The sequence below is a fragment of the Ailuropoda melanoleuca genome, chromosome 7 (genome assembly GCF_002007445.2).
Source record: "Ailuropoda melanoleuca isolate Jingjing chromosome 7, ASM200744v2, whole genome shotgun sequence".
Taxonomy (NCBI): domain Eukaryota; kingdom Metazoa; phylum Chordata; class Mammalia; order Carnivora; family Ursidae; genus Ailuropoda; species Ailuropoda melanoleuca.
The window spans coordinates 43106465-43132282 of record NC_048224.1 but is presented as its reverse complement, the minus strand read 5'-3'; the positions used below and the strand labels follow the sequence as shown (position 1 = coordinate 43132282).

At 50.8% G+C, this 25818-nt stretch overlaps 1 protein-coding gene across 1 annotated transcript in view; it reads right to left on the bottom strand.

Moving 5' to 3' along the window:
• The window catches only part of PAPPA (pappalysin 1), a gene marked incomplete at its 5' end in the record, with an annotated part of 257025 nt that overhangs the window by 48963 nt on the left and 182244 nt on the right, over nucleotides 1-25818 (bottom strand). Inside the window, 2 exons of the mRNA XM_034663722.1 lie at nucleotides 7591-7774; nucleotides 9959-10127. Of these exons, the coding sequence (XP_034519613.1) occupies nucleotides 7591-7774; nucleotides 9959-10127 (353 nt within the window). The remainder of the gene's footprint in view (nucleotides 1-7590; nucleotides 7775-9958; nucleotides 10128-25818) is intronic.

Genomic DNA, 25818 nt, shown 5'->3' with positions numbered 1-25818 from the left:
CCGGTCGAAGACGAAGCAGGGAGTGCTGAGCCCTTTTCTGTAGGCTCCTTGCACCCGACCCCATTCACTGTCTTCTTTCTCCTCCTGCGTCGGTGTGATCCGTCGGTGAGCACAAGCCGACCTAGCGTCGCAAACCCCACAGAGGACCGTGTGCTGATCAGCAGTGATCCTGCAAACTACGCAGATTTCTACATCAAGTGAAGATGATTCATTTGGGTTCCACAGAAGCACAGAGGCTATTTGAACACCAGAAACTACAAACTACTTTTCCCTCTGCTTTTGTGATTGGGGCAGTGTTTTGGGGTGTATGGGCATAGCCAAAGCTATGGGAGAACTAAGAGGGGGGAGAGGGGAAGAGAAGTTATAAAGGACATAGGACAAAATATCGGTGGAAAAAGTGTTAGGACTCCTAAAAGCAACACCCTATCAGCTATACGAATTATACATCGTGGAGTACAAGTCATGGTCCTTTGGTGGCAAGAGAACATAAAAATTGCAAAATGTTCGTCAAGAGAGGAGAGGCAAACCGGAAATGTCCATTCTGGGAGGGGATAAGGAGGAGCTTGCTGTGTACCACAGTCCAAAGAAGAACCACACTACAGCAGCAGCTGGCGGTTCAGGACCATAGACATGGCCCCCACCCCAACTACAACAAAATCTGGAAGATGCAGATGCCGACCTGCACAGAATCAATATTTCCATGACCCAGCTATAGCCACTACTCTATACCCAACCATGTGGCTTTGAAGAAAGCAGGGTATGACACATGCTATCTCGGTCCTGCCCTCATCTCCTGGTCACTGACCTCTATACCCCGAGGGATGGGTGCCATACCTGCAACCCTAGGCCAGAGGCCTTTTGCTGTGGTCCCACATGCACGATCTGCCTGTGTACAGGGCCAGCTCCCGGGCTGAGGCATGGATGCTGCTGGAAGTGGCATGTCACCCGTGATGGAGTTGGTGGGGTAACATGCCAGTTTCCAGAGTTGCCGTAGGTCTAACGAAGATGCTACCCCGTCTCCCACAGCTCTCCAAAGGGACTGAACTCTGGCTGCCCACCGCAGTACCTGGCTCTCAAGGAGACTCTGGATGCTTCTGTCATGGCCAAGCCTCCCTATCTCATTCCCTACCTGTGTTTCCTGGGGGAACATGACTCAGGACAACAGGGGCAAGCATTTCTGAGCCTGGAGCTTCTGACTGGGGATAACAGTGCTGATGTCACACACGGGGTTCCAAAAGGTTATGGGACCCTGTGCCTTCATCAGTTCATCTTTTTAAGTCAGGAAAATAAATCGTGCTCAGCCTGTCTACAAATGTGCCTCAAGAAATTCCAGTCTCTAACGAGTATTAAAATAATTGTAATTGTGCTGTCAAAGAGATATGCCTATTTTTATTATTTTATTCAAAAGATTACCCAGAATACCAAATCTCTTCCAGAGTGCCTTTAAGATCGAAATTAACCCAGGGCAGACTATAAGAAGAGAAATGTCAGGAGCCCTAAGGTCTGGTTTTTTTAATACCTGCCTGCATCCTAAGGCCAGGGAATGGACCTCATTCATTCTTTTAGTACCAGACCCTAGCCTAGTGCCAAGCACACAGTAGGTCCTTAATACCCATTTATTAAATGCATGAACTATTACAAATCTACATGCGACCTTGAACAAGTCACCTAGCCTCTCTGGCCCTAAGCCAAAGTGGTCTTTGAGTTCTTGCAGCTCTAGCATTTTAGGATGTGAAAGAATATTGGCCACTGTATTGTTTTGAGAAAACACAGATGCAGCTAGAGGGACTGGAAGTGGACATGTAAGCCCTCGGGAGGCTGCATCAACCAAAGGCGAGCGCTGCTGGAACTGGAAGGAGGTTCAGTTTCATTGCTCTTGATGGGAAATCGATCTTAACAGAGTTAGAGAAGAGGAAGAGGAGGAAGGACAGGAAGTGCAAAGAGGTCTCTGCGTACAAGGTCCCGGGGCAGGTGAGGTGGGAACTGAGGACATCGAGGATTTCAGGATGGTTATTTTCCCCACCACAGCCAACTGGACCTTCACCCAGCACTCAGGCTATAGCAAGTCAGAGGGAGAAGCCGAGGCAGAAGAAATAGTGCCATCAAGGGAAACATGCAAAGCCTCTGCCAATTTTAGTCCTGAAAGCACATCGCTAGGCTCCCGCAACCCCAAGGAATCAAAGAGAAAATCCAAGCTGGGCTTGGCAGTCCCAGCAAGTACGTCATTTGCTCAAACTGGATTCTCCCAATTCTAGCCGAGGTGAATCAGGTTATATTTTGATTGTTTACTTGTCCAGTTCTCCCCATTAAATGTCTGAAAGGAAGGCTACCAATAACTGTTTATAATTCAGCCCATGAGGAGGACTTACTAAGGGCCATCTTCTTGACCCTCCTAATAATCCAATTTGTCATTACCCACATTCTGTAGGTGAGAAAACTGAGTCCAAAGGAGGGAACACGAGTTGCTCAATCTAGAGTCAGGGCTCCCTCCAGGTCTGCCTGGCTCCTAAGTGCTCTCTTGATCCCACGACAGAGCCTTTACTCATGAGCACAGCCAAAGAACATCTCACGGAATCAGAAGAATTTGGGTGAGTGGAGTATCTTGAAATCAACTGGACATACAGTAAGATTTCAGAAACTCCACCCTCTCCCCAGTGTCCAGAATGGTGCCCGTCACTTCCAAATTTCTTTACCAAGGGGCCCCATTTATCATTCCACATGTTAGGCTCAAAGGAAAGAGGCTGTTGTCAGATGCAGTCACAGTCAGGGATAAGTGATGGAAACCTTCCCAAGAAGAGAGAGAAAGGAGCCTGCAACGCTGGATACCTGCCATGAAGAAGCTTGGGAATGCATATGGCAGACCAAGTTAGATGATTTCACCAGATTGGTGAGAATGGCATGCCTAGCAAGGGGGTACCATTTCTCGGGTCAGGACCCCAGTACTAATGGTAACTCCTATGTCTCCTTGTGTAAATGTTTTCCTCTCTTGGGCCTCAGTTTCCCCGACATGAAATCAAATGATTCACCTTGATGACCCCTGGGCTCCTCCGAGTTCTGATGTTCCAGACTTTGATGGGGCTCTGGGTTGAAAGACAGGCTTTAAACAGGCCAAAGGGCTTCTGAGACAGCAAGTAAGAAGAGATTTGACTCTTGAAACTTGAGCAACTGCTCAGAGTGGAGCAGGAGTGAGAGGAAGAATTATTGAAGAGATGACATCTTAGCAGTGCTCACATCAAAAAGTGGTCTCATAAGGGACAAGTCCCTTTTCTACTGTGACCCTCAGGTCCCCACACATAATCTCAGTAGTGGTTTACCATTAGCACTCAGCAGTGGTTTGGACCCAGTGACGTTCTAGACCATCCTGGACCCTAACCATCCCAGACGCTAGGGTGACAAATGGAGAAAGCAGCATTCTCTTAGCAGTTGTATGAGAATTTCTCTTGGGGTGGGGGGGATGACCCTGTTTTTGTGGAGGAGATGCCCTGATGAGACCCCTGGGTCCCTCAAGGGCCTGGCTTTCTGCTTCTGAGAAAGAAGGAAGGGTCTCCTCCTGAGACAGAAGAGAGAATGTCTAATTTCTACAGCGAGGGAAGTCATAACAGGGTTCTGCAGGGAGAGGTGCTGGGTGAGGGAAGGAGCTGAGGGCAGGCACGAGGATTCACGTGGGGCACTGTGGGATGTGGTCACTCTCTGTGTCCCTCCAGCTCACATCCTTGTCTTCAGTAAAGTCTGAGAAATCAGGAAGAGCTCCATGGTGTTTGGTATATGCTGGAAACAAGTGGATAGTCTGAATTTTCAATCTGAGGTTAGAGAAGCAAAACAGAAAAGCCAACAAAAGCCAGAAGCACAAAGTGGGCCTTTTAAAAAGATCTTTGTAGGAGGAAGGTGTGCTTACTTTATTTTTTTTAAGATTATTTATTTAAGTAATCTCTGTACCCACCATGGGGTTCGAACTCAGCCCCGAGATCAAGAGCCCCATGCTGAGCCAGCCCGGCACTCCAAGTCACACTTGCTTTTAGAAGCCCCACTCCACACTCAAGTGCACCCCATAACAAGCGCACCCAACACAGCTGAGTTGAGTTTGATGAGGTGATATAAGTAATGTGACGTATTCAGCCCTTTAATTAAATATTTACGATTTTGCAGTTTTGTCGTTGTTGTTGAACTTGAGAGTGCATTTTCCCTCGGGTTTTGTAGCTTTTGTCTGTGCTAGTAGTGCTTGCTTGGTAAAGTGCCTTGGCAGAAGGGACTCTGAGGCTGTGAGTTTGCAGGATTTTTGCATACATCTTGAAGAGGGCTCAGAATGTAAGTGAAAGAGGGAATATTCAAGAAAAAATCATTGGGAATAGAAGCAAGAGTGGGTTTGGGGTGTTACACACATTATATCAGCTCCCAGGGGCTACACATAACTGCTTGTCCTGGGTGCTGGGTGCTCGGCTAGCGACATTTAACCTCTGGGTCCTGGGCAGAGCATGGAGGAGGGAGCATGGGTCTGCAGCCCCGAGGACTAAGGCCTCCATGAGACAGCGGTCAGGGCTTGGAGAGAGGCCATGGTGCAGGTTCTCACAAGGGCGCCCCTTGGGGAAGGTCAGTATTCACTAAGCACTTTCTCTGGCTCTGGAATCTTACACATACCATCTCTTTCAGGCCTCAACCTGCCCCTTCAATGTGGGCCCTCCTCCACCCATTTTACAGATGAGAGCATTGAAGCTCAGAGCCATGAAATAGCTCTTCTAAAATCAACCGTTGCGGCAGAGCCAGGAGCAGAATCCCAGTCTGTCTGATTCTAAAGACAGTGCTCTTTTCACTTTAATTATCCTGTTAGGAAAAGCAAAATGAAGAGAGGAAAGGGAAGCAAACAAAAAATGGAGGACAGAAGTTGGGCTATTCACCTCTTTACCCCCTCGCTTGAGAAGGGGGCCATTAACAAGTTCAAGAGAGAGGTAGCAGGGCCTTCACCCAGGCCTTGCTGCCTGCAGACCCAAGGAGAAGCATCAGATCTGGGACTGAGCACCAGACGATGCTGACAACCAAGGTGCATGAAATGCCAGTGGGTCCTAGTGGGTCAGTGTGGCCACCGGAGGGACGCTTGTCTGCATTCTCAAGGGAACAGCAAAGTTGGGAACAACAACTATCAAAATGAGGGTTCCCCCAGGCCTCGTCTCCACAGCAGGGTCACTCCCCCCCTTCCACACAGTCAGCAGAGAAGCAACAGCAGAAGGGTCCGAATCACTTTGATTGAGAATCATTCTTAGCAGGGTGCCTGGGTGGTTCAATCAGTTAAGCGTCCAACTCTTGATTTCAGCTCAGGTCATGGTCTCAGGATTGTGAGTTCAAGCCCTGTGTTGGGTTCCATGCTCAATGCAGCGTCTGCTTGAGATTCTTTCTCTCCCTCTCCCTCTGCCCCTTCCCCTTGCTTGTAAGTGCATGCATGCACACTCTCTTTCTCTCTCATTCTCTCTATCCAAAATAAATAAATAAATCTTTTTTTTTAAAGAATCATTTTTAGCCATAATGGGGCCTGTAAGAATCAATACTGATGTACACACTGCTCCTTCCCAAAGGTCTCTGTTTGAGAGGAAAAGTGTGATTTCTTGGTCTGGAGTCATGAACACGCCCCACATCTGGGCCAAGGGAAGGACTCCGAAATCCTGAAATGTGGAGGGCTTTTGATTTCCACTGTCTCATCACCTCTCCTAGGTCTTTAGAGTACCTCACCTGAAGTGTCCATAGCGTCTGTATTCAAATCACACTGGGTTAAAAATTAGGGGACCTAAGGGCTGCACCCCTTAGTGCTTCCTGTTTTTCTTTTGGGATAGTTTAGGGAGATTGCTTGGTCTTTCACTCTTTTCTTGAAAGAAGCATTTCCTGTAGTCTTCCTTTTATCAATTTTTCTAGCCATCCTGTCAAAACACCTTGGGAAGTCTTATTCAGGGCAGGTTCTGGGCTTGCTGTGAGCCATGGGAAAGTGGATTAGACACAGCCACTGCCCTCCAGGAACTCAGGTCCAGGAATCACTGGGAGCTCTGCACCCCCCTGAAAATCTGGGGGAACTACTGACTCTCTCCAATCATCAAAATGCCGGAAACTCATGAATACATAATATTGCATCTAAGTTCAAGGGAATTCACAGACTTCCCCTCTATCCCACCCGTGTCCCATGGGAGTCCATTAATCCCATTCAGTAGACTAATGGCCAGAACTTTGCTTGATGGTTGGACCCATTTGAGGTAGGACCCGTGTTTGAGGGAGATATCATTTTGGGTATCTAGTAAAGGGACCATGTTCCCTTTGATAAAACAAGGAAATGAGAGGGTCCTAGAACGTCTGAGAAAAGGGTATACAGATCTTTCTCGATATATGATAGAGGTGACATCTCAATAAACCCAACATAAGTTGAAAATGTTGCAAGTCAAAAATGCATTTGTATTCCTAACCTACTGAACATCTACGCTTAGCCCAATCTTCCTTAAATGTGCTCGGAACACTTACATTAGCCTGCAGAGTGGGGCAAAATTGTCTGACGCAAAGCCTATGTTATGATCAAGAGCTGAGTACGTCATGTAATTTATTGAATACCGAAAGTGGCAGACAGAATGATTGTGTGGGTATCAGCTGCAAGGTGTCACTGCCCACCACCCCGAGGGTGTGTGGGACCACATATCCGCAGCTCAGGAGAAGGTCAAATTCAGAATTCTGGGTATGGTTTCTACTGAAAGCACACCGCTTTTTACACCATCAAAAAACTGTAAGTCGAACCATCATAACTTGGAGATCATGTCTCGTCATGTCAAACCCCAGTATTCTGACTGGAAGCCAAGAGCATTCCTTCTAGAAATACCACCAACTTGCTCTGTGATTTTGTACAAGTTCCTTCCTCCCTCTCACTGGACCTCGGTTTTACCATGTTTCCAAGTAATCAGTTATTCTACACAAGCTCTGAGAACCCTTCTGGTCCTGACATCCTAGGTCAGCCAGGCCCGGCCTCTTCTCCAGTAAGCCTGACTGTGCCTCACTCACCCCACCACCCCGGGCCTTGCCCAGGAGACCCCCAGCAAAGCTCTCCTGCCCACAACTGCTCCTCTCCCAGCAGATTCCTCCTACACAGGAACAGTGGCTCTGGTGAAAGACACACACGGCCCCCACGTGGATCCCACCGCAGAGAGTGTGGCCTTGGGCAAGTTCTTTAACCTCTCTGAGGCTCAGGTCCTCCCCTGGGAACAGGGCAATAATAATGAGACATATCTTAATCCTATCCAGTGAACTAGTCACATTGGCTCCAAATGTTACTTTCTTCTAATCTTTTTCTTCCTCCCTCCCTCCCTTCATTCCTTCCCTTCTCTCTTCTGTAAGACTCGCAAGGACCCTGGAGGAGATTTCACTGTCACATTATCCACACTCTACCTTTTCCTTGGCTGCACAGCAAGGCAGTGTGCGTAAATCCCCTCCATTAGTGGAGAGAAATCAGAAGAGCAGATAAAAGCCCGCCGAACCCTGGGTGTTTGAGACCAAGGGGAGGGCCTGGAAGCAGCCTCTGGGTTTCCCACAGAGGAAGCAGGGCAAATGGAGCCAAAGGGCCCTCGTCCATACCTTTCAGCTGCGCAGGGTGACGGCACTGGAAGGAGCATTTGCTGCCAAAGGTGGTGCCTTTAAGGCAGGAGAAAGACGCGGCGTAGACGTGATGCTGGTCTGGGACGCCGCAGTCCACTGGCTCGCAAGCCACCTGCTTGTTCCACTTGCCCTCGCTACAGGTCACCGTGACACTGGGCCCCACCTGGAAGGCAGAGGTGGGGAAAATAAGCAGACAGAACGCCAAATGTGGGGAACACCTCTTCCCCTCCCACGCGACAACTCGGAGTCTTATCCTGGCCCCAGGAGATCCGTGTTGAACTGTAACTGGCTTTTAATGAATTAGGTATCTCAGTTCCCATTCCACAGATGCAGACACTGAGGCTCAGAGACACTGATTAGCTCCAAGTTACACGGCTTTAAAGAGGGTACCTGGGAACTGAACCTAACAGCCGCATTCCTAACTGCTCCGGGCAGAACCTCCCAGATCAGTATTCTCATTGTGCTGATGAGAATCTCGAAACTCGGACCTCCTGGGGCCCGATGCCTCCTTTCATGAGCTAGCCTGTGAACAACGGCACAAGAGTGCTTCACTGGTTCTTGATTGTCGTATCTTTTCTTGGCTCTGCAGGAGTGGGCATTGCCCTGGGATACAGGAGACCCGGATGTTTGTCCTCTGTGCTATGAGACCACGGGCAAGTCCCTTTCCTTATTTGAGATCTCGCATTGACACTGAACCCCAGGATCGCTCTAAGAGCCACTCCCTGCTCTGAGATAGTTGAGAGAGGTAGACGTGAGGACAGAACAAGCCTGGGAAAAGCAAAAAGGGTCGACAGGGACTTGAACCAAACCAGAAGATGGCAGGGGTGCGCGGATGGAAGGGTGAGGCCGAGCTTCAGAGCCAAGGGAGGGACCGCCATGGGCAGCCTGCGGGCTGCCATTCAAGGAGGAAGCCGCCAGATCCCAGGGGATTGGGGATGCCAAATGTTGATCTGGGATTTTAAAAGCAAAGGACATTTTTCCCCTCTTAAGCACACATCAAAGGGAGCAGAGGTCCCTCCCTGCCAAAACAGCCTAATTGTTTCCACAGGAGTTCAGACCTGCCATGTCTGACACGAGGAAGTAGGTGTCTAAGACAAGCAATTGAGGGCCCCAGAGCCCCCAAGTATGACTCTGTTCCAGCCCAGAAGCCCTGTCCCGCAGTCTTCCCAGCCACAAGGAATGTCCCTGGGTATCTGCAGCAGGAGGGTGAAGCCCACCGGCAGGGCTCCAGGAAAGGCTGCATCTAGTGACAGAGCTCTGGAACCCTCAGATCTCCGGGCCTCACTGCCCCGCTCCCCACACCCCCCACCCCGAGACCCCCAGGAGCATCTGGATGAAGCAACACTCTGCCATGCCCCCCACGCAGGACACTGCCCTCTCCTGTGAGCAACCCCAACGACTTTCAAGGGCTCTCCCTGTGACCGGTCTCACTGTCAGATGCCAAGCCACACCCAAGTGGGCAGCCAGAAGGACCTGGATCAACCATAATCCGACCACGTAACTGTCTTCAAAAGCTCTCTATGACCCTAAAGATCACCCTCGAACTTCCTGACCAAGTTAACAGGGCCTTGCACTGGTGGACCTTGCTTGCCCTTCCAGCCTCATTGCTTCGGTGAGTTCAGGGGGGAAAAAATCTGTCTGTGGCATGCTCTTTCTCAGCCACAGGCCTTCACATCCCATTTCTGCCTGTGCCCAGAGCACCATTTCTTCCCCCTCCTCAGCACACATGCCTGTGCCCATCCATCTATCTGGGTCTCTGTTTTCGAGTCACTTCTTCCAGGGTGAGTCCCCTAGGCCTTCACCACAGTCCGCACCTGCCCAGACAGGCGTTTATCACCTTGCGAGGTCATGACTCATGCCTGGCCTGCTCCTGGCAACCGTCCTCCTTGGGAGGAGGACTTAGGTTTATCTTAGTGACATTTGTTTTTTCTCTAGCACCGACTACAGCATCTGGTTCCTGGCGAACAGATGTTTTACAATCTGTTTTAAAATGACAGTGAATGAGTGAACACCTCATTGACGGAGGGCTCACCTCTTTCTAAAGCAGCCCCTTCCACTGCAGCAGAGCTCTGCCATGACGGTTTCCTTCCCAAGTGCTCAGCACGTGCGTCCCCACATTTGCAACCCTCAACAAAGACTCTGCTACGGGCCGTGTGGACCGCGACTCTGCCCAGGAACCAAGGTCTTAGAAATTCCAGATTCGCGGATTGGCGCATTCATTCCACACGTATTTACTGAGTATTTGCTGGGTGGCGGTGCTCTGTGAAATGCTCAACACCCGGTCAGCCCCCCCCACCCCCACCCCAGGGGCCGGAGGGGGGCTTCTGAGCCCAGCCCCTGTGCACACCTGGCTCTTGAGCAGCTCGTCGTCCCGCTGTATCTGCAGCACGTGGCCCGTCCGGCAGCTCACGGTGCACCTGGCTCCATGGTAGCGGTCCGTGCTGGAGCAGTTGAGGGACGCGTTCTCCACGGCCAGCTCGGGGCAGTCAGCGGCCTCACACGCGAAGTGTACGCAGCTGGGGAGGAAAGCAACCAGAGGGTAAGGCGGGGGGCGGGGGGTCTCCCGGCCCGGAAGATCAAAGCTGACGGCATCCCTCTCCAGGATTTCAGGAGGCTGAGCCAGAGGAGGGGAAGAAGGCTCTGCAGGCAGCAACGTCTACCACAGGACACAATTTGTGGAGGCAGCTAAGCCGGGGTTCAGGTCTTGCAGCAAGCTGTATGTGTTAGGAACTGCAAACCTCGCCGAGCCTCAGTTTTCCATGTGTGAAATAGGGGTCATGACGACAGCAAGTGTTCACTGTGTTTCTCACGCGCCAGGGGCCTCTGCATGGTGTGATGGCACTCACTTCCGAGGGGTGCGGTGAGCATTAGAACGGAGAGGGCAGGAGAAGCATGGAGCAGAATTCCCAGCACATCAAACACTCAATAAGCAGTAGCTAACAGTATACACGAAATCTACGCTCTAGGACCTAGAAGCTGTGTGACGTCGGTTAAAGGACGCCACCTCTCCGAGCATTTGAGAGTATGCTCAAACTGGGCCGACCCATAGGGTCACAAGACTCAACGGAGGTGCTGAATGTAGAAGCCTTTTATAAACTGTAAAGTGATTTATGAATTGTTAGTCAGGTTGTAGAGCGATCACGCCTTGCTTCTTGCTGTGGCCACTGTTCTAACCTTCCTGCCAATTGGAATTCTACGCACTCTTCAAGTCCGAGCTCCATGTAAATGTCCCCAGGAAGCTTCCCTGTGTCCCCAGGGGGGCTGCCTGGCTGGCCTCCTGCCCTCCTTCCTCTAACGGGCCTCACGCTTCATGCACTGAAAGCTCAGGGCCCAGGTGCCCACCGTGTGCCAGAATGTGTGCTAACCCTTCAGGAAATGGAGATCTAAAATCCCCATGCTAGATGATTGTGCCCCTCATGTTTCTGTGACCCAGACACTCAGTACCACTAGTGACTATTCACCAACTGCTTATGGACATGAGCTCACTCCATCCTTACAACACCCCTATGAGCTAAGTGTTATTCATTTTATAGCTGGAAAAATCGGGGACCAGCGAGATCAAGTTACTTGTTTAAGCTCCCACCCAGATGTGTGACTCTGAAGTCCTTGTCCTTAACCTTGCCCCCCCCCACCTGGACTAGAACTTCCCTGAGGGTAGAGATAATGCCTGTCCCTCTTGGTATCCTCTGAGTTCAATGAAGCAGCTTTGCATTCAGCCGGTGTTTCCTAAAGGGTGGCGGGTCCAGCAATAGCTCTTAAGGCACTTTGAGGAGGTTGAGACGTTGCCTGGGAACAGTGAGGCGTGTTGGGGGCCGTCTTCTCTAACCTTCGCCTCTCTGACTCTGTCTATACCAGCGCCTGCCCCAAGACCTGCACACAGAGCTAGGAGACAGCAAGCCATTGGTGGCCAAAGCAGCTTCAGAAAAAATGACCCACTGGCTTCCGTGGTGCCCATTTCGGGATACCCCGCTGGGGGCTTTACAGGACGATGGTTAGGCATCTGCATGCTCTCTCCCCTGCTCAGAAGCCTGCTGAGAGTCACGGTGGCTGTGGGGGTGGGGCTAAAAGCCTCCAAACATCACACACTCCCTTTTTTTAAAAACTCAGAAAAGCGGAGCATTCGATGTAGGTCTCGGACCCTCACTGATGTGGGCTTTGCCGCTCCACGCGCCACCCCCCCCCCGAAAGGCACCGGGAGAGGGATAAAGTGACACTTGGGGAGATACTGGATTCTCTGCCCTCCTTCCTGCCCCTGACAGCCTCGCCTGCACCGCGCCCTGTGCCACGGGGAGGCCTCCAGGAGCGTGACTATGGAGTCAACGCAAGGGCTCTGACACCACACAATGCATCTGTTCACGGTGTGTAAGCGCTGGGGGCGAGAGCCACATGGTTCCAATTTAAACAGATTTACTCCACAAGCTACCAGCTCCCAAGCTGGTCTTCTGGCCCATGCCTTCCAGTGTGGCCATGCTCGCTCTACACTCCCGGGATGACAACCTGGGGGCTCGGGGCTGCCCTGGCTATGGGGCCGTGAAGGGAAAAGCAGCACGTACCTATCCCCCTGCCCCATTTCTCTGCACATAAATGTTCTTTGTAAGAAAAAGAATAAACTGAAAAAACTGATTTGCTACAGTGGAAAGGGCACAGGGCTTAGCAACCGGGCAAATTCAGGCTCCAGCCCCAGTGATGCCATTTACCAATTGTTTAACCTGGGAAAGTTACGTAATATGCTGAGCCTCAGTCTTCCCATCCGCAAAGTGGAAATAATAAGCCAATTTATCTCTCAAGAGTGTCAACAGGGTGACATGTCAGCCACTCGTTCATTTATTCAACAGATCTTGAAGAGGGACCTTGCTGCACTGTTCTAAACACTGGGGAGATATAGAAGATGCCTGCCCACCTGTGTATTTGAGGAGAAAGAACATGTACTCCAGAAAAGCCAAAAAGAAGCCTGTTTCAGATAGTCATGTGCACAGAAAGGACACTAAAGGTGAAATTATAGAGGATGACTGTTGGGAGTTAGGGGAAAGACACCGTGTGCAGATGGGTCAGGGAAGGAAGCCTCCATGAGGAAGGGACAGCTGAACTAAGGCCTGTATGAAATGAAGGATAAGCCATGCAAAGGTTTGGGGCAGAGGGAATCCCAGGCAGAGTAAAGAGCATGTGCAAGGTCCAGGACAGAATGGAGCTCAGCATGTTTGTACAATCGAAGGGCCCATGTGCGAGAAATACTTGGGAAACTATGATGCTGCAAGAAAAGATGGTTTCTCTATTCTGGCTCTCTCTGCTGTGGAAGGAAAATATCCCCTGGTCACACAAATTATCTCACCAAAAGGTTTCATGGTCAAAAGATTTAGGTAGCACTAGATTAATAAGCTAGCTTTCTTTAAATCGCAGGACTTCTCAGAACCTTGAATGTTCCAATGCACATTGTGGATTTCCAGAAGGGGCTATGACACACATCATTTTCCGAACTCTGATAACATTTTCCAATGGAACATTTCTGGACTAGTGGCCTCCAGAACACACTGTGGGGACTGGGGTATTCCTGCTTTTTCAGCACATCTGTGTGTGCCTGGCTTACAGGCTTGAAAACAGAGAAAAGAAGGGAAAGGAAAGTCATGTATACCGGCTATCAGCCCCTATATTTTATCCACATCACCTGACTTGCATCCTCACCATAACTCCTTGAGGTAATACAATTACTCCCATTTTCGAGAAGAGGAAAGTGAGATTCAGTGAGCTTAGCTGTCTGTCCAAAGGCACTTCACGTGGACAGAACGCCAGTAAGGTCTGCTTGTCTGTCCCCTAAGCCCCTGCTTTTCTCTTTGCTTTCCCATTGAGTTGGAAGGGTGGTATGAACGCACTGTCCAAAAATGATAAACATTACTCCAAGTGCCCTCCCAAATACCTCCCTGACACAGCCCTGTCATGGCTGAAACACAAAAACCAGGGAAACAAAAGAAAAGCCTCTGGCTTCATTAAAAAAAAGGGGGGGGGAAGATTTAATACCAGTGATGAGCAATAAAAATAACAAAAGAAGGAAAAAAAAAAGACACTTTTCAGAGGGAAGAAGTTGGCTGATCTGAGGGATAGGGGAAGGGACCCCGGTACTTCTATCAGTGAAATTCTCACACCTGGGCCAAGACGGAGACACCCTCCCCCCATCCAAAGATAATCAGATATTTATAAATTGTCTTTTCTTCGTATATATGTATATGTGTGTGTATATATATCCATTCTGTCCTGGACCTTTGCACATGCTCTTTACTCTGCCTGGGATTCCCTCTGCCCCAAACCTTTGCATGGCTTATCCTTCATTTCATACAGGCCTTAGTTCAGCTGTCCCTTCCTCATGGAGGCTTCCTTCCCTGACCCATCTGCACACGGTGTCTTTCCCCTAACTCCCAACAGATATATATCTGTATATATACACACACATACATATATACTCATATATGCACATATCTATAAATATATTTATTTACATAGAGACTCAAGTTCCACACAGAGGCATATCCTTAAGTGATTCAATACCCAACCCCCCCACTGCTGTCCCCACGGCCCAGGGCACTGGCCCCCAGTCACACACAGCAGAATGGACGGATGTTGTTCACCCAGAACACAGAAGACCGGCGGTAAAGGGCCGGTGAGGATCCCACTCCTGGCTGAGCCCCTTGACTCTTGGCCTGACTCCCGCCTGTCTGCAAGGGCACCATGGGGTGGGGGCGGGTAATAACAGGAAGATGGTTTATAAATCACTCTGGGTCGCTCAGATGGGGACAGTGGAGAAGACAGCATGTCCACGCTGGGAAGGGAGGGAAGATGCTCTTAGCAGGAACATGGCAGGGTCCTCGGGAAGTGAGACTGAGAAAGGACGACCAAGACAGGACTCCTTGTTTTCTGCCCAGGAACACAGCGACTGCTGGAAGGGCTCCTGGAAGGCTCTTGGACCCTGGGATGCTAGGAGCCAGTGAGGTGGCTGCTCGATGGTGATGAGGCCAAGTCAAGGCCTGCAGGGTCGGGATGGCAGCGAGCTGCTCTNAGTGGAAATAATAAGCCAATTTATCTCTCAAGAGTGTCAACAGGGTGACATGTCAGCCACTCGTTCATTTATTCAACAGATCTTGAAGAGGGACCTTGCTGCACCGTTCTAAACACTGGGGAGATATAGAAGATGCCTGCCACCTGTGTATTTGAGGAGAAAGAACATGTACTCCAGAAAAGCCAAAAAGAAGCCTGTTTCAGATAGTCATGTGCACAGAAAGGACACTAAAGGTGAAATTATAGAGGATGACTGTTGGGAGTTAGGGGAAAGACACCGTGTGCAGATGGGTCAGGGAAGGAAGCCTCCATGAGGAAGGGACAGCTGAACTAAGGCCTGTATGAAATGAAGGATAAGCCATGCAAAGGTTTGGGGCAGAGGGAATCCCAGGCAGAGTAAAGAGCATGTGCAAAGGTCCAGGACAGAATGGAGCTCAGCATGTTTGTACAATCGAAGGGCCCATGTGCGAGAAATACTTGGGAAACTATGATGCTGCAAGAAAAGATGGTTTCTCTATTCTGGCTCTCTCTGCTGTGGAAGGAAAATATCCCCTGGTCACACAAATTATCTCACCAAAAGGTTTCATGGTCAAAAGATTTAGGTAGCACTAGATTAATAAGCTAGCTTTCTTTAAATCGCAGGACTTCTCAGAACCTTGAATGTTCCAATGCACATTGTGGATTTCCAGAAGGGGCTATGACACACATCATTTTCCGAACTCTGATAACATTTTCCAATGGAACATTTCTGGACTAGTGGCCTCCAGAACACACTGTGGGGACTGGGGTATTCCTGCTTTTTCAGCACATCTGTGTGTGCCTGGCTTACAGGCTTGAAAACAGAGAAAAGAAGGGAAAGGAAAGTCATGTATACCGGCTATCAGCCCCTATATTTTATCCACATCACCTGACTTGCATCCTCACCATAACTCCTTGAGGTAATACAATTACTCCCATTTTCGAGAAGAGGAAAGTGAGATTCAGTGAGCTTAGCTGTCTGTCCAAAGGCACTTCACGTGGACAGAACGCCAGTAAGGTCTGCTTGTCTGTCCCCTAAGCCCCTGCTTTTCTCTTTGCTTTCCCATTGAGTTGGAAGGGTGGTATGAACGCACTGTCCAAAAATGATAAACATTACTCCAAGTGCCCTCCCAAATACCTCCCTGACACAGCCCTGTCATGGCTGAAACACAAAAACCAGGGAAACAAAAGAAAAGCCTCTGGCTTCATTAAAAAAAAGGGGGGGGGAAGATTTAATACCAGTGATGAGCAATAAAAATAACAAAAGAAGGAAAAAAAAAAGACACTTTTCAGAGGGAAGAAGTTGGCTGATCTGAGGGATAGGGGAAGGGACCCCGGTACTTCTATCAGTGAAATTCTCACACCTGGGCCAAGACGGAGACACCCTCCCCCCATCCAAAGATAATCAGATATTTATAAATTGTCTTTTCTTCGTATATATGTATATGTGTGTGTATATATATCCATTCTGTCCTGGACCTTTGCACATGCTCTTTACTCTGCCTGGGATTCCCTCTGCCCCAAACCTTTGCATGGCTTATCCTTCATTTCATACAGGCCTTAGTTCAGCTGTCCCTTCCTCATGGAGGCTTCCTTCCCTGACCCATCTGCACACGGTGTCTTTCCCCTAACTCCCAACAGATATATATCTGTATATATACACACACATACATATATACTCATATATGCACATATCTATAAATATATTTATTTACATAGAGACTCAAGTTCCACACAGAGGCATATCCTTAAGTGATTCAATACCCAACCCCCCCACTGCTGTCCCCACGGCCCAGGGCACTGGCCCCCAGTCACACACAGCAGAATGGACGGATGTTGTTCACCCAGAACACAGAAGACCGGCGGTAAAGGGCCGGTGAGGATCCCACTCCTGGCTGAGCCCCTTGACTCTTGGCCTGACTCCCGCCAGTCTGCAAGGGCACCGTGGGGTGGGGGCGGGTAATAACAGGAAGATGGTTTATAAATCACTCTGGGTCGCTCAGATGGGGACAGTGGAGAAGACAGCATGTCCACGCTGGGAAGGGAGGGAAGATGCTCTTAGCAGGAACATGGCAGGGTCCTCGGGAAGTGAGACTGAGAAAGGACGACCAAGACAGGACTCCTTGTTTTCTGCCCAGGAACACAGCGACTGCTGGAAGGGCTCCTGGAAGGCTCTTGGACCCTGGGATGCTAGGAGCCAGTGAGGTGGCTGCTCGATGGTGATGAGGCCAAGTCAAGGCCTGCAGGGTCGGGATGGCAGCGAGCTGCTCTCGGGGCACCCGAGGAGGGAGGGGTGGCTAGCAGAGCGGCAGCAGGTCCCTCCTGGCCCAGGTGGCCACAGCACCGACCCCATCATGTCTCCACATCTGCCGATTTTTACTAGGAACACTCCTGGTAGTTAAATGTGGGCAACTAATGGAAGCAGAGTATTCAGGAGGGCCAGACACAAGTTATTTGTGGTCTTTTCTGGCCTATGTGACAGCAGTCTTGAAACTTCTGATGAAGAGGCATGTGCTTGGCCCCTGGAGGCCTGAGAAGTGACTTCCAAGGCCAGTTCTGCTGAGCGGCTGGGTGGTTTTGGGGAGCTCACTTCCCTTGCTGGGACTTCAAATGAGAATGCAGAACCAGAGCGTCTGTTAGAAGTCCCCCATCTTTCAGGGACCACGGTTTTATGAAGATAAAACAACAGAAGTACATAATCTCAGAGCCCTCGGGGAGGGGGAGAAATAGATTTTGATAATCCCGATGACTGACAAGGATGCGGAAANGGATGAGGAAGCAGAGGGACTCTAGGAGGCCTCTGATGGGAGGAGAAGCTGAACAACATCTTGGAGAAGAATCTGGAGCATCCGGTCCAGTTGAAGAGAAACACAGGCTCACGCACCGCAGTTCCATCTGCGGGCGTATCCCCCAGACCAGCAACTAACTCCCAACAGGTGTTCTGAGAGGCGCTGATCCCCTTGTGGGCTGGATAACTTGGGCAAGCCTGTGGTCTCTGGCCGTGAGAAGGTTCTTTCTAGGCTCCAAGTCTCATACATGAATTTCCTATATAGTCGTCTGATGGGATGCATATTCACGTGTGGGCTCCTGTAGGCACCATCCCCTACCCCCATCTGACCCAGTCTAAGTCCACACTGGCTGGAAGGAGCCAACCTGGTCACATGAAGAACTTACTTCCTCCTAGAGCTGGCTTTCTCAAAGTCGGCTCCCTGTCTGAACTGCCCTTCTCTGGGTGGGCTGGTGTGGGGAAGTGGGAAGAGTGTGAGGTAAAGGGAGAAAGAATGCAAACAATAAAGGAGGCTGGAGGAAGGAAGGAAGGAAGGAAGGGAGGGAGGGAGGGAAGGGAGAGAAGAAGGGAGTTTACTAATTGTGGAAGCACAGGACCCACTGAATTTTATAATAAGCTGGTCAATCTCTATTTAGAACCATAAGATAGTGTGTGTGTTTGTGTGCATGTGTATGTGTGTGTGTGTGTGTGACACACTGGAGCCTCAATCCACAACTGTTGCTTTTCTCACTGAGGAAGCCTCTGTTCTTCCTACCACCATCGCTAAGCCCCTCACCATTCCCCCTTCCCCTAGGTGTGGTGCTGGGATTTGGCTAGAATTCCACAACTGGACCTCTCACCTGCAACCGGATCCTGTTTTCGTGGGCCTCTGCATTTAGTGCAAGTGCCACACGGGGCCTGGAGACCCCCTGAATCTAGGTCAGAACACGCAGCCTGCATTGATTGTGCTGTGGTGAGGCTCCTCCCACGGCAGCCCACCGGGTCTCACCCTGCTCTCAGGAGCAGAGAATGAAAATGAGAAGGGGAAAGGGTGGGAGAGGAGGCAGAGCGGGTGGAGATGGTGGGGAGAGGACAGAGGCAGCAAGAACCAGGATCAGTGGGGACGAGAGGGGCGGAGGGCTGGAGCTGGGGAGGCGAGGACGGCCCCTCTCACTACCTGGGAAACAGCGGAGAGTCAAGTGGGCTGTTTCCACCAGAGCCAGCTGAAATGTGTGCTATAAAAAGTGATGCTATTTACCTTGGTGTTTTGAGAATGGAGAAAAACATCCCGTGGCTTTTTACAGTTGTTGCTTATTTTTCTTTTCTCTCCTCCGGGTTTGTTTGTTTTAATGCATTTGCACATTTGTGCAGTCCTGACTGTTCGGGTAAGTGCCTCTTCAGCTCTCCGGGAGCAGCTGCCTCCTTCCTCACTCCTGGCCCCTGGATCACTCAGGAGGGGTCCCCAGTCCCCCCCAACCCCTGCAGCTGTGGCACTGGGGGCTTGGCCTGTCTCGGCCAGGTCCACGCTCAGGGCCGAGCCACAGAGGCCCTCAGAGCTGTGGCCCCTCACCGCCGTTCCCCTCACTAAATGCTCACACGTGAGCGGTCGGGACAAGTCTCCTTCTCTCCTGAATGTGCTTGGCTCTGATGGGTACCTCGTGGCTTTCAGGGGCAGACAAAGTAGGATTTTGCCTCCTCATGCCTGGAAGGCCTTGACTCACTGTCTCTTGTCCACACCTCACAGGACAGGTATAACGAAATAAAATAATGATATAAGGCAGTGAAATGCATGTTGGTTCCTGCCCCCTCCCTCTCACCCCTCCCAGCTCTTGGGGAGCACAGAATGTCAGATCTGGAAGGAACTAGAGAGAACATCCAATCCATCACCATCATCCCATGGATGGGGAAACTGAGGCCCAGAGGGGCGGAGGGACTGGCTCACAGTCACATAAACAGTGAGAGACGGGGCAACGTTCTGTCTCCGCCCGGTGCACTTCTGCTGCCAAAGAACTCAACAAATGCTAAACAATTGATTTGTTTCTGAGGTTAAACACTTCTAGCTATTTACTTCGGGCACAGGAACTGTTAATTAAGAATTCAAAGAAGCCAGTGCTTGCCTCTGTCAACTTGCCCATGGTCCCGGTGGCGAGTTAAGGATGGGAAAGAAAGCATTGCAGAAAAGGTCTAATGGATTTACATTTCCCATTGACATTGTTTCTCTGGGTTCTGAGAATTAACTTATTTTTATAGTCTGGAGAGCCAGGGATGAAAAAGCCCTTTTAGTGTGAAATATAACAGTGAGTGATATTTAAGGAGCTCTTTTGCCTCCAAACGATTGCAACAGACTTTGCACAACAGAAGCTAGAGACAGTGGGTGCAAAACAATGTGGGTTTTGCAACCACCTTTTGTGTCCCCTGTGGTGGCCGGAGGCGTGGGAAAGGCAGTGTCGTCCCCCCCCCCGCCCCCAACCCTTTCCTCTCCTTGCTCCCAGGTACACGGGACAGGGCTGGATCACCTTTCAGAGGGCCTCACTCTGGGGGAGCCCACTGAGCCCCCACCCCCGCCTCAGTCTCTCATTCTCCTTCTGGATCTCATTAAACAAACGTGAGTGGTGCTGTGCGAGCCTGGACCAGCCCTTCCCCTTTGGACGCCCCAGGATTCTAGAGGGTAACGCGGGAGTTTGGACACTCTGGATCTCCAGAGCTTCCTCCAGCACTAAGAGCTTCACGCAGAGTTCTAGGCAGAGAGCCACCCCGTCAGGTCAGAATATGGCCATATTCTGTATTAACCCATCACCTTGGCTCAGTGTCTAACGGCCTGCAAGAGGCCCTTCATCTACAGAGAACCGTTTCACTCTCATGACCCCCTGGTGGGGTAGATATTATCATCTGTTTATTCAAAAATAGGAAAGTAAGATTCAGAAAAGTGAAGTGACTTGTCACGGACACACAAACAAGAAGGGGCACGTTCAGACCAGGTAAAAGTATCACCCAAACTCCTATTCTCAGGAAACACCACGCTCCCTTAGCTTCAGACGACGGGCATTAGTAGACAGAAGGACAGAGGCACGGACGAGCGATGCTACGCCATTACAAGAGATTCTGAGACCGCCGAGGGACTCTCAGAAGCTAGGTTTGGGAAAGACACGGAGAATTCCCCATCACTGGAATACAGTGAACTAGGATGAAGCAAATACCAGGCTCCCTCCATCCCCTTAAATAAATACTCCAGTTTTTCAGAGCTGCAGGAGAGCTCATCCACCTATCTTCTCTTTGTCCAAATGCAGATGCTGAGACCAAGAGAGGGAAAGTGATGTTTACCACGCGAGCAAGCCATTGTCAGCGCTGGGACTATGAGCCAGGTGAGGGAGTCTTTCTACCAGCACGCATTCCTGCTTCTCTCCCTGCTTCCCTCCCTCGCCCCTGGAATCGGAGACGAGGAGGTGTGGGCCTCCCAGGCCCAAAGGCAGAGCCGGCCAGAGGCCAGAGGATGGAGAAGGGAGAAACACACAGACTTTTCAGCCACACGCATGTCTACACAGTTCCAGAATTCCTCCATCTGCTTCTGGCTAGCAACCGGCCCAGGGCAATCAGACCCAGGGTCCCTTACCTCTGCTCGGCAGAGCTGTAGGTCTCCCCTCTCTGGCAGCTGCTCAGGGTGACGGGGTCAAAGTTGTCGAAGGAGCGGAGGGCCACCCCCGAGATGGCGACCAGGGGTGAACTGAAGCTCACACGGACCGCCTTGCTGTGGTAGAAGGGCTGGCTGAGGTCATGCACCACAGGGATAATCAGGGGATTGTTCCTGCAGCTCAGGACATGGAGGCCTGTCAGGAGAGACAGAGGGCCGAGGGGCCAGGCTCATTACTCAAGGCCAGTCACGCCCTCCCTAACGGGCCCTTCCCGAAGCCCCCAGACCCTTTCATGTCACTGCACAAAAGCACCATTGGGTGGCCAGTGGGGATTTTGAGTTTGATTGAAAGTTTCTTTGTCTGCCTTTTTCTCTTGGTTCCAAATCTTTCCAATCCCTTTGCCTCCCTGCCCCCTAAGCTTTCCCTTCACCTAGCGCCCACAGCCTCTCTCCCTCCCCCAGTGGCCACCCCTCACACAAGCATCTCTGGCCCTCACCACCCTCCCACACTGCATTCGGGCTGGATGGTCTGAGTTGCTAGTTTTCTTTTCTTTTTCTTTTTTTTTTTTTAAAGATTTTATTTATTTATTTGACAGAGAGAGAGACAGGCAGCGAGAGAGGGAACACAAGCAGGGGGAGTGGGAGAGGAAGAAGCAGGTTCCCAGCAGAGCAGGAAGCCCTCTGCGGGGCTTGATCCCAAAACTCTGGGATCACGCTCTGGGCCGAAGGCAGACGCTTAACAACTAAGCCACCCAGGCGCCCCTGAGTTGCTAGTTTTCAGGCTGCCTTCCCAGTCAGCCAGAGAGACAGTACAAATCATCTGCAGGAACAGGCTCTTCCCTTCCCCGGGGGGGGGGGGCGGGAAGCCTGCCCTCATTTTTAATCCAGGAACCCAGGAGCAGTCCAGTGAGGTCTGCACCTCTGTAGCCATGGGGCAGAGGTAACGCTGAGAATCAAGGGCAGGAAGTGGCTTTCCAGAGGCGCCCAGAACAGCCAGCAACGTAGAGACCACGTTGAACCCAGGCTTGCCCCCTCCCAAAGCCCTCGGTTCTTTCTAGAAGGGGGAACAGGTCCCCAGGCTTCAAGGAGGAAGGGAGGGCGCAGAGAGAAAGGGCACGCCCAGAAGAGGGAAGGCAGTGACGGGGTGGGAAAACGGACACTGGCTTTGGGGTCTGGCGGACCTCGGTTCACATCACAGCTTAGCCTACCTGTGAAGGGACTAGTCACATCCTAACGATATGACTCCGGCAAGCTCCTTATAACTCAGTTTCTGCATCTGACGTCAGGACTGACCCTAAACACATCCCGGCTGGCCTGCGCCATCGGGGCCGTTGAGCTCCCCACCCAGAAGGCGCCCTTCTGCGGTCACTCAGAGCTGCAAAGGCTCCAGAGGGGGGTGCCAGGATGTGGAGGACAGAGGCAGGGGCCACTGCGGGGAGGGACGGGGACACGTGGAAGCCTCAGACACTGAGTCACGGGATCCCAGCAGCTTCTGTGGAACTGGACCTCCCCTCACGCCTCAGAGCCCTCTGCAATGCCAGGACAGCTAGGAAAATATTTGCTTCTCACTTAGGGAAATTTCTCCGGAATCCGGATAGGCCCAGAGGGGTTTTCTTTCTCTTCCTTATTCCTGTGTCTCCCCCTTGCCTCTAACACTAACTAAATAAGTAAACATAAAAACAAAACAAAATCCTCTCTCTGCTCCCTTGGCTTCTGCTTGACCCTGCGATGACCCCTTGCCTGCTGGCTTCATACTGGTCTTTGAACCCAGCACTCTGTGGAATGATGCAGGCATAGCTTTGAAGCCGGCCTTCGGGGCTAGCCTGGAATTCCAAACACCTGGAATGGCTACCCAGCGGTATACTGGACATGTGGGAGAGATAACAGGACTTTCCCAGTGCTGGGTCTCGTGCTGGGCACCGTCACCACAGCCCTGAGCAATACCTCACTTACTACCTCTCCATCTTGCTCTGATGATGAAGTGGCACCGTTGTCCCCGTTGTGCCTAAGAGGAGAGCAAGGTGCCGCAGGAGGGGCTTTGAAGTCGAGCCGAGTGAGTGGCAGCGACAGGACTGAAGCCTGGGCTGTTGGCACTGGAACTGGGGCTCTTTCCTCTGCCCCGTGCACACATGGCTAGGCAGAGGGGTGTGCAAGTGACAGCTTGACAACTCTGGCCTTGTCCTCCCCGCCAGCCCTGTGTGGAGGCAGCTTCTCAGCATGCAGGACNCTGTTGGGAGTTAGGGGAAAGACACCGTGTGCAGATGGGTCAGGGAAGGAAGCCTCCATGAGGAAGGGACAGCTGAACTAAGGCCTGTATGAAATGAAGGATAAGCCATGCAAAGGTTTGGGGCAGAGGGAATCCCAGGCAGAGTAAAGAGCATGTGCAAAGGTCCAGGACAGAATGGAGCTCAGCATGTTTGTACAATCGAAGGGCCCATGTGCGAGAAATACTTGGGAAACTATGATGCTGCAAGAAAAGATGGTTTCTCTATTCTGGCTCTCTCTGCTGTGGAAGGAAAATATCCCCTGGTCACACAAATTATCTCACCAAAAGGTTTCATGGTCAAAAGATTTAGGTAGCACTAGATTAATAAGCTAGCTTTCTTTAAATCGCAGGACTTCTCAGAACCTTGAATGTTCCAATGCACATTGTGGATTTCCAGAAGGGGCTATGACACACATCATTTTCCGAACTCTGATAACATTTTCCAATGGAACATTTCTGGACTAGTGGCCTCCAGAACACACTGTGGGGACTGGGGTATTCCTGCTTTTTCAGCACATCTGTGTGTGCCTGGCTTACAGGCTTGAAAACAGAGAAAAGAAGGGAAAGGAAAGTCATGTATACCGGCTATCAGCCCCTATATTTTATCCACATCACCTGACTTGCATCCTCACCATAACTCCTTGAGGTAATACAATTACTCCCATTTTCGAGAAGAGGAAAGTGAGATTCAGTGAGCTTAGCTGTCTGTCCAAAGGCACTTCACGTGGACAGAACGCCAGTAAGGTCTGCTTGTCTGTCCCCTAAGCCCCTGCTTTTCTCTTTGCTTTCCCATTGAGTTGGAAGGGTGGTATGAACGCACTGTCCAAAAATGATAAACATTACTCCAAGTGCCCTCCCAAATACCTCCCTGACACAGCCCTGTCATGGCTGAAACACAAAAACCAGGGAAACAAAAGAAAAGCCTCTGGCTTCATTAAAAAAAAGGGGGGGGGAAGATTTAATACCAGTGATGAGCAATAAAAATAACAAAAGAAGGAAAAAAAAAAGACACTTTTCAGAGGGAAGAAGTTGGCTGATCTGAGGGATAGGGGAAGGGACCCCGGTACTTCTATCAGTGAAATTCTCACACCTGGGCCAAGACGGAGACACCCTCCCCCCATCCAAAGATAATCAGATATTTATAAATTGTCTTTTCTTCGTATATATGTATATGTGTGTGTATATATATCCATTCTGTCCTGGACCTTTGCACATGCTCTTTACTCTGCCTGGGATTCCCTCTGCCCCAAACCTTTGCATGGCTTATCCTTCATTTCATACAGGCCTTAGTTCAGCTGTCCCTTCCTCATGGAGGCTTCCTTCCCTGACCCATCTGCACACGGTGTCTTTCCCCTAACTCCCAACAGATATATATCTGTATATATACACACACATACATATATACTCATATATGCACATATCTATAAATATATTTATTTACATAGAGACTCAAGTTCCACACAGAGGCATATCCTTAAGTGATTCAATACCCAACCCCCCCACTGCTGTCCCCACGGCCCAGGGCACTGGCCCCCAGTCACACACAGCAGAATGGACGGATGTTGTTCACCCAGAACACAGAAGACCGGCGGTAAAGGGCCGGTGAGGATCCCACTCCTGGCTGAGCCCCTTGACTCTTGGCCTGACTCCCGCCTGTCTGCAAGGGCACCATGGGGTGGGGGCGGGTAATAACAGGAAGATGGTTTATAAATCACTCTGGGTCGCTCAGATGGGGACAGTGGAGAAGACAGCATGTCCACGCTGGGAAGGGAGGGAAGATGCTCTTAGCAGGAACATGGCAGGGTCCTCGGGAAGTGAGACTGAGAAAGGACGACCAAGACAGGACTCCTTGTTTTCTGCCCAGGAACACAGCGACTGCTGGAAGGGCTCCTGGAAGGCTCTTGGACCCTGGGATGCTAGGAGCCAGTGAGGTGGCTGCTCGATGGTGATGAGGCCAAGTCAAGGCCTGCAGGGTCGGGATGGCAGCGAGCTGCTCTCGGGGCACCCGAGGAGGGAGGGGTGGCTAGCAGAGCGGCAGCAGGTCCCTCCTGGCCCAGGTGGCCACAGCACCGACCCCATCATGTCTCCACATCTGCCGATTTTTACTAGGAACACTCCTGGTAGTTAAATGTGGGCAACTAATGGAAGCAGAGTATTCAGGAGGGCCAGACACAAGTTATTTGTGGTCTTTTCTGGCCTATGTGACAGCAGTCTTGAAACTTCTGATGAAGAGGCATGTGCTTGGCCCCTGGAGGCCTGAGAAGTGACTTCCAAGGCCAGTTCTGCTGAGCGGCTGGGTGGTTTTGGGGAGCTCACTTCCCTTGCTGGGACTTCAAATGAGAATGCAGAACCAGAGCGTCTGTTAGAAGTCCCCCATCTTTCAGGGACCACGGTTTTATGAAGATAAAACAACAGAAGTACATAATCTCAGAGCCCTCGGGGAGGGGGAGAAATAGATTTTGATAATCCCGATGACTGACAAGG